The 9,501-nt window shown below is 36.5% G+C and overlaps 1 protein-coding gene across 1 annotated transcript; it reads left to right on the forward strand.

The window, feature by feature from the left end:
* The first annotated feature begins 2,105 nt into the window (after positions 1–2,105).
* Positions 2,106–3,044, forward strand: LOC124093778 (olfactory receptor 2L13-like). The gene has a single exon (XM_046446338.1). It carries the CDS (start codon positions 2,106–2,108, stop codon positions 3,042–3,044), a length of 939 nt encoding a protein of 312 aa, XP_046302294.1.
* The last annotated feature ends 6,457 nt before the right edge of the window (positions 3,045–9,501 follow it).

The raw sequence follows: 9,501 nt of genomic DNA on the forward strand, positions 1-9,501 counted from the left end.
AGTTTTTGTTCCTAAAGTTGTTAGAAGCAGAGGAGCCTGTGTTCCCACCTCTTTTGTGCTGTGATTCTACGCTCCTGTTGGGCTCCTGACCATGAATATTGAACTATCAGTATTTGTCAATTTCATAGCTATCAAAATGCTTTCCAAGTTTCATGATAAATTCTCACAGTTTTATTCATTCTTACTAGAGTTTTATAAAGTGATAGTTGATTTTAAATTATTAAATGTGAATAATGGCAACAAATTATTAATATCTTTTCCTTCCTTTTCAACATTGATAATGCAAAATAAGCATCAGAAGGAATAGCTGGGACAGGGTGTGTCATCAGTATTTTTTTAAGATGGAAGAACACAAACATATAAAGTAGAAAATCTCATACCAAGTCTATATAAATAAAGAAGTCAAAACACATAGACTAGAAATATAAAACACAATTCTGAATATTTAGGAGACTGAATGATAGAAAAACTTGCCATGACAGGAATGATACAAAGAGAAAAGAGAGGCTATGAAGGGTCCAAGTTCCAGGTATAAATTTCCTAGTCATGGCATGGGCAGAAGAAGCAACGATGTTATCTACGAAGGGAATTTTACTCATTTTTATTTTACTCTAAATGATTAACACCTAACTGTTGTTTTCTTTTTCTTAAATGATTAACTATGAAGATGATAATTACAAACATGTAAGCTACAAGTCAGTAAGGCACCACTGCTCCAAATCTTCCTAGTTGGACGGCTCAGCATAAGACCCACCCTCCTGCCTGGACTAGGTAAAAATGCAACTACAGGACAGGAAGATTAAATGATCACCTGAGGTCCCCGTGATCTCACCTGGTCCCCATGTGGAATCAGGCATGATCTCTTGGAGGAGTCCAATGCTAACACGAATTGAATGAATCGTATACAGAGGGAAAGCTTTTTCCAAAACATTACTAAATGATTAAAATAGGAAGTAGATGAGCTCATAGCCTGTTACCCAGAAGAACTCAGTATAAATATGTTATTCTTCACATCAATGAATTCCATTTTTAAAATGAAGACATTAATGCCTAAATTTACAGAATTTGAGCTGTTGATAAATTATAGGAAATGATGTAATATGATGAACAGTTCACAAAGTTGGGGCATCTAAAGATTCCCATAAAAATAAGAATATCTGAGTGTGTGTGTTTCCCATATCTACACCCATGCTATATTTCCATTTCTATATCTACACTGATGCTATATTTCCATTACCATGCTAGTTCTAACTGGTGCTCTGAAAAACAGGGTGAAAACTATTTTGCACATTATTTAATCTGTCACTTTTAACATGTTATTTGCTTATATGAAGACAATAAAAATGTATATGGATTTCTATGTGTTTGTTTTGGGTTTTCAGGCCATCAGAAAAAGGACACCTCTTTAGGAAAGAGAGACTATGCAAATACCTTATTGTAATTAGGTTGGATCTTATATAACATAAAATACCCTTACATTTAAGAACAATGCTTTGGACGGTGACCCACTTCTAGGACCAGCAGAGCAGCTTCTGTTTAGGAGGTGAGCAGCACAGCTCTGGGAGAAGACCCTGGCTTACTCAGCTGCAGCAGTGCCAGTGGGGAGGGGAGAGCAGGCACTAAAGGTGTGGAGGAGGCGAGGTCACTGAGGATGCAGACTCAAGCACACAGGGCACTTCTAAAACACAGGCCATGTCTGTGGTGAACCTGAGTGCTGAGTTGGGGAGCTGGGAAAGCAGGATCCTGGCTTCCTCCGGGGCTGAGCCTGGTGCATAGTCCTAGGAAAGCTCCTGTCTGGAGTCAGCATGCAGGAAGGCTCCAGCTACCTCACTGGGTTTCCTGTGCTTTGTATAGACTTTGTATTCCAAGACAATGTATGTGTCCAGGATGTGCTGAGATGGTTACAGAGAGAACTGGGGCAGGAACATTCTATTCAGGTCTTAAATACAGTTGAACAAGGAAATGGTGTTGAAGGAAAAATAATTCATTCTAAAAAACACAAATGAAGTCAATTCATTTTTATTTTTCTTTGCTGTGTCTTTTCAGGTTTAGGTCTTAGTTTTAATTTTGCTTATATTTCAAAGAAATTAAAGCAGTGCATTTTCATGGAGAAATGGAACCAAACTTTAAATGACTTTATTTTAATGGGCCTGTTACCCCAAAACCAAACTGGCCTCCTTCTCTTGCTCCTGATCATCTCTGTGTTTGTTCTCGCCTGTTTGGGGAACTCAGGGATGACTGCCCTCATCTTCTTGGACCCCCGGCTCCACACCCCCATGTACTTTCTCCTCAGCCAGCTCTCCCTCATGGACCTGATGTACATCTCCACCACTGTCCCCAAGATGGCCATCAACTTCCTCTCCGGCCAGAAGAGCATCTCCTTCCTGGGCTGTGGTGTGCAAATGTTCTTCTTTGTCACCATCGCATGTTCTGAAGGCTTACTTCTGGCTTCCATGGCCTATGACCGCTTTGTGGCCATCTGCCACCCCCTCCACTACCCTGTCCGCATGAGTAAAATCATGTGTTTGAAGATGATCATAGGAACCTGGATATTGGGTTCCATTCACTCTCTGGTACACACCATCTATGCCCTTCATCTTCCTTACTGCAGGTCTAGGGTCATCAATCACTTTTTCTGTGAGGTCCCCACCATGTTGCCTCTGGTCTGTATGGACACCTGGGTCTATGAGTACACAATTTTTGGGAGCACAGTCATATTTCTCCTCCTTCCTTTCCTTGGCATCATGGCCTCCTATGGACGGGTCCTTTTTGCTGTCTTCCACATGCGCTCAAAAGAGGGGAGGAAAAAGGCCTTCACCACGTGCTCCACACATTTAACCGTCGTGACCTTTTACTATGCTCCTTTTGTCTACACTTATCTCCGGCCCAGGAGTCTCCGCACCCCAGCAGAGGATAAAAGCCTGGCTGTCTTCTACACCATCCTCACCCCCATGCTCAATCCCATCATCTACAGCCTGAGGAACAAGGAGGTGCTGGGGGCCATGGGAAGAGTGTGGGGGATGCTCTCCTCCAGAAAGAAGTGAGCATGGTCATCTCTGCTCTTCTGTATGGCTTCTCTCCATGCAGACAGAAACTCTAGAACAGTGCTGACCTATAGATGTATACTATAATCTACATATGTAATTAGATTTTTAGTAATATATTTATTAGCAAAATTAATTAGGTATGTCAATTTCTAAGCATAAGTATAATAATTATTACATGTGTTTTATAGGAAATGCTATAATTAATACAGCATGAACAATGAATTGATTTATATTGTACTGTTGTTACAACTTTTTTACATAAAGTAATATTAGTGTAAATATAGATGTACTGAATTTGACGTTTATCATTTCTACATATCTGATATTATTATTGTGCTTTTATATCTTGTTTTCATTCTAATTTTGCAGACCCTTGTGTGGATTTTATAACTCATACCAACTTGCACTTTACATATTTCAGGTGTCCCAAGGTCACATGACTCAGTGTCTACTGATGATAGGACCTCTGGTGACTTGCAGTCTTCTCCTTTAGTACACAATGTGCCTTATTGTTTTGACTATGTTCCCTTGTCTTGGGACAAAGAATTGTATTTGAAACTCTGTACAAAAAGCCATTTTTCTTTTAATTTTTAGTTTTAATACTTGCAAAAATAATTAGCTTCAAGAGGCTCCTAGTGTTATGGGCCAGGCTATATGGGCAGTGAACAAACAGACTCCATTTTACTCTTAGACTTCATGTCATGTAAGAAATGCTTCTCCCATGGGAAAGCCCAGCCTCTGTACCCATTAATAGTTACCTAGCATGACATACTTGGCAAGACAAAATAGCAATTCTTATACAATGTAAAATTGTTCTCTTTGGTTTCATTTTTCTTGGGCACGTACCCTGTAAGAGACTGTCTAGATGTTAGTAACCACTCTCTAACTTGTACTCAACTAGGATCATTTTGACCCACTTCCCTTCTGCTTGCTTGCTCCTTATGCCAACCTGGAAAGTCCCATGGGAAATACCAATGTACCCATTGCATTGTCGCTCTGACTGCCCAGTTCAGCTTCTGTACCTGCTTGCTTGCAGCTATATCAACCCCAATCTGGGTTTTGCAGTTTTTGTCTTTAAATATTCTAAAATGCTCAGGCTTGGGGCTGTTCCTTGCAGAGATAGTTATGGGTCCTGTGGGGAGCAGTTGCCAGCTGGCTAAATAAAGACTCTTCAATTTAGACAAAACTGGGACTTGGTGTGTTTTCTGAGTGACCTGCCCCACAACATCTGGAGGTCCCACAAGGACCTACTTTTCTTGCTTTCTGCAGATCGCTCAGGACCACCAAGGGAGGGCCTTGGCAGAGAGATCACCTAGGGGAAGGCCTTTGAGAAGATGTTCCTCACTTCTGACCCCCCACCATCTAAAACTACCAAGAGTTGTCTGTGTTTCCCTGGGAAGGTAAGTCTGATCTGTGTGGATCTGCACCTGGAGAGGCTGGGGAAAGTTGGATGCGGCATTATTTTCTGAGTCCAGGGCTAGCCAGACGTTCCTTAATCCTCTGGCCTGGTTTTTTCCTCGGTCCTCTGCTCTGAGTCAGGTTTTTACTCAGCCCTCTGCTCCAAGTCTGGTTTTTACTCAGTCCTCTGGTCTGAGCCTGGTTTTCTGTCAGTTAAATTTGTCTTTGGCGCCTTACCTGTTGTGTGTTTTATTGTCTGTCTTGTGTTTTTGTCTTGTTTGTTGTTTGTTATTGTTGTTCCCTTTTTGTTTTGTGTTAGTTTCTACCTTATTTTTTTTGTTTTTATATATATATATGTATAATATATATATATATATTTATAATATATTTATAATATATATAATATATTTATAATATATATAATATATATTAGTTGTAGTTGGACATAATACCTTTATTTTATGTATGCATATGTGGTGCTGAGCCACAACCCCAGCCCTACCTCAGTTTGTTTCTAGTGTTAACAAATGGTTAAAAGGTTTGTAACTGTGCTCACTAAAGCTTGCATTAAAATGTAAATGGCTGCCAATAGCTCTAAAAAAAGGTCAAAAGTAAAAGCTATAGGTAAAAAAAAAAGAAAAAAAAAAAGCATTCTAGAGAATGCCTTCATTTAGGAACTGGGCCAGGTGGCCTGCAGGGTAGACAATGTCAGTTCCTACAGAGGGCAGATTAGAACTAAAGTGTTTTATGAAATTATTATTTCTAAATTGTATAACAAAAAGCATAATTTTGTCTAGAAAATTTGGCTTTTGTTTCTCAGTATTTGCAAGCATGAAAAACTCCCAACTATTAAAAATGTCAGGCAAAAATTTGGTGGCTGCTATCCAAGACACCAGAAAAAACAGTTTAGAATGGGACCCCAACCTGGGGACTTTCCCAAGGAGACCAATGGAGCTGCATCTTTGGGAAGTTCCTTCAAGGAGGAATAAGGCCCCATCATTTGTCTTATGTTTCCCTAACTCTTTTCACCTTTGATGAGCAGGACCACCTCAGGACAAAGGCCAGGAAGACTTTTAAAATTCTATATTTGTTAAATTCATAATTTTGATCTGAAACGCCTAGGTTAATGTGTTTTTCTGATTACATTTTGCATTGTTCTAAGGCCGATTTATAAGAGTTAACTCTCAATCTAATAGGTTTTAAAAAAATAACCTACCAGGCTTTTGTTTATCTGTTTGTTTTGTGTAGGTGTACAGGTGTACTGTCTATCTACATGTATTGCTATGTCTATTGCTATATTTGGTACCAAAATTGACATACAAGCTCATAAATTAAAATTTAAAAATGGATCCAAATACCTTTGGTTCAGATGATTTAAAAAGTTCAATTTAAATAGGATAAATAAATAAGAGTACAAATATGTTTAAACTTACTAATGCACAGTTTTGTTTCTAGGTGGTCAAACAGTTGTGAATAAAATGTTAATGTCTATAAAGTATCTAATATCCATTGTCTCTAGGATTTTTTTCTTCAATAGGAAAAAAATGACTAATGCTATTCAAGGCTGATATCTTGGCTTTTTTCCAAAAAAATAAGTAAATTAGATCTGACATATATGAAATTAACCATGGATGTGTTTGTTAGAGACATATGATTGGTTTACGAAGTTACAATGCTAACTGTTAAATATAATATCAAAAACTCTTAATTCCTTAAATTTCATAAGGTAAAATACTTAAACATTATTGGTGCTTTTATAAATTGATAAATTAAAAAGACATTTAAAATTACTTTTTGTCATAACTAAAACAAGATTACTTGTTTTGTTGGTTGTGTGTTATTGTTTGTTCCCTTTTTTTGTTTTGTATTAGTTTCTACCTCATTTTATATATATATATATATATAAAAGTTGTAGTTGGACACAGTACCTTTACTTTATGTATGCATATGTGGTGCTGAGGATCCAGTGCTCTACCCCTGAGCCACAACCCCAGCCCTACCTCAGTTTGTTTCTAATGTTAAAAATTGGTTAAAAGGTTTTAACTATGCTCACTAAAGCTTGCATTAAAATGTAAATGGATGAAAACCGCTCTAAAAAAAGGTCAAAAGTAAAAGCTAGAGATAAAAAAAAAAGGCATTAAAAGTTAATGTCCCAACTGGTATAATTTTATATACAAGGGGTCCAAAGGCTTCAACTATAATTCAATTAGAGTACTGTAAATAACAAAGCATTTCATCTTATTAAAATAGAGTAACTTATATAAATTCCAAAATTTATAAGGGTTATTTCAAAGTATAAACAGAAATGGATCAACTGGATTAAAAAGTATTAAAAGTTTCTAAATATAACGATCTATTTAGTGAAAGGAAAAAAATATTTCCAGGTAAAAAAGACTTTATGTGGCAAAGTATAATTGTAATACATCTAAGTAAACAATAAGAGGGTCTAATTAAGTAACATAAAGTCTATAAATAAAGGATAAATATTAAAAGGTTATGTATAACTAAATTGGTTATATATAAGTAACATAAACAGTTAAAACTGTTCACAGTTGTTCCATAAGAACAAATATTAATGTACTGATATAAACCAAAGTTTTATCTATATGTTAAAGTGACAAAAAGTTTTAAAAATACTATTTACATTGTGTCTTATTCTCTAGAGCAATTAGTCTTAGAAAAATTAAGGTTTGTACATCTGTGGTTAAACAGCAACTGCTATTTTAAAGTATTGTTTTATCTTCTGAGAAGTCTGTTCAGGTCCTTGCCCATTTATTGATTTGGTTATCTGGTTTTGGGGGGGTTTTTTGGAATTAAGGTTTTTGAGTTCTTTATATATCCTAGAGATTAGTGCTCTATCTGATGTGTGGAAAAAAAATTGCTCCCAAGATATTGGCTCTCTATTCACTTCACAGATTATTTCTTTTGCTGAGAAGAAACTTTTTAGTTTAATTCCATCCCATTTATTGATTCTTGGTTTTATTTCTTGCACTATAGGAGTCTTATTAAGGAAGTTGGGGCCAAATCTCACATATTGAAGATTAGGGCCTACTTTTCCTTCTATTAGATGCAAGGTCTCTGGTTTAATTCCTAGGTCCTTGGCCCACTTTGAGTTGAGTTTTGTACAGGGAGAGAGATAGGAGTTTAATTTCATCTTGTTGCATATGGATTTCCAGTTTTCCCAGCACCATTTGTTGAAGAGGCTATCTTTTCTCCAATGTATGTTTTTGACACCTTTGTTTAATATAAGACAATGTAATTTTGTCGGTTAGCCTTTGTGTCCACAATTCTGTACCATTGGTCTACCAGTCTGTTTTGGTGCCAATACTATGCTGTTTTTGTCACTATTGCTCTGTAGTACAGTTTAAGGTCTGGTATAGTGATGCCACCTGCTTCACTCTTCTTGCTGAGAATTGTTTTAGCTATTCTGGATCTCTTATTTTTTCAGATGAATTTCATGATGGCTTTTTCTATTTCTATGAGGAATGCCATTGGGATTTTGATCAGAATTGCATTAAATCTGTATAGTGCTTTTGGTATTATGGTCATTTTGATAATATTAATTCTGTCTATCCAAAACAAGGTAGATATTTCCATCTTCTAAGGCCTTCTTAGATTTCTTTCTTTAGCATTGTTTAGTTTTCATTGTATAGATCTTTCACCTCTTTTGTTGATTCCCAAGTATTTTTTTTAGGCTATTGTAAATGAAGTAATTTTTCTCATTTCCGTTTAAGAGGATTTGTTACTAATATACAGAAATGCCTTTGATTTATGGGTATTGGTTTTATATCCTGCGACTTTCACTTACTGAATTCACTTACTATTTCTACAAGTTTTTTGGTGAAACTTTTTGGGTCTTGTATATATAGAACCATATCACCAGCAAATAGTGCTAATTTAAGTTCTTCTTTTCCTATGCATATCCCTTTGATTTCTTTTGTCTAATTGCTCTGGCCAGTGTTTCAAGAACTATGTTAAATAGAAGTGGTGAAAGAGGGCTTCCCCCCTCCTCCCACCCCCCAGTTTTTAGAGGCAATGCCTTTAATTTTTCTCTGTTTAGAATGATGTTGGCCTGGGGATTAGTGTGGATACCCTTTATGATGTTGACCTATGTTCCTGTTATCCCTGAAAATTAGCATTTTTAAAAGGAAATTTACAAAAGTGATTTTCAGATGTTAAATGCACTAAAAAAACACAATTGACACAAATTGCCTTTAAAAACCAAATCTGAATAACCTATAGCACAGCTGCCAATACTATGATGACCTCAGTTGTTTCCATTAATAACTAATTAAATCAAATAAAAATTTAAAAAAGAAAGAAAAAAATGCTCTTACTAGAAGCCATTATTCATCTTCATATAAAAATAGCACCAGTAATTTCCAAGTAGTTAATTGGAATAATGAAAATTCACAGAAGGTAATTTAGTAAGCATAAAGCAGTATTAAGATTATAAAGGGAATCATATAATTAATCACCACTCATGGCAAATCAAATGTAGAAAACAAAACAAAAAAAAGCAAAACCAAAACAATTTAGAATCCATATATAAAAAAAGGAATCACATCCTTACTATGAACTCAGGCTCTGGGTGTTCAGTTCTTTCTCCAGCCTCACCTGTCCATCAAAGCACACTCCCAGGCAATGTGCCCCACCTCTTCTATTACCCCATCCCCCTGCCCAGCCAGAGAGCACATTTGTGAATGGGCTGGAAATCACTTCCTGTGTCCTGTGTTTCATGCCCCAGGATTTCTGCTGAATGATGTGATTAAACATTTAACCACTGGTCCTCAAATTCAACTTCAAATCTATTTTTGAAGCAAACATTTCTCCTCCCACATGATGAATAAAAAATAAATATTTAGATTGGATAAGTGTATTTCATTACCCCTACATTCAAATCTCACTGCCTTGTTTACCTGTGTCCAATGTTTACCAGTGAGCAAGTCACTTTCTGGGCAACCTTCTTGACTCTTTTTCAAACATACCTCTTCCTCACTCCTCTTCATCTTCACATGTTAAGATATCTCTATGGAGAAAGGAAGCAGCCATGGGT

The sequence above is a fragment of the Marmota monax genome, unplaced genomic scaffold (genome assembly GCF_021218885.2).
Source record: "Marmota monax isolate L192 unplaced genomic scaffold, Marmota_monax_Labrador192_F-V1.1 WCK01_AAM20220418_F8-fsc00444, whole genome shotgun sequence".
NCBI lineage: Eukaryota > Metazoa > Chordata > Mammalia > Rodentia > Sciuridae > Marmota > Marmota monax.

What these genes read in the sequence shown, in the direction of transcription:
- LOC124093778 (XM_046446338.1), top strand. Translation starts at nt 2,106, where the DNA reads ATGGAGAAATGGAACCAAACTTTAAATGACTTTATTTTAATGGGCCTG.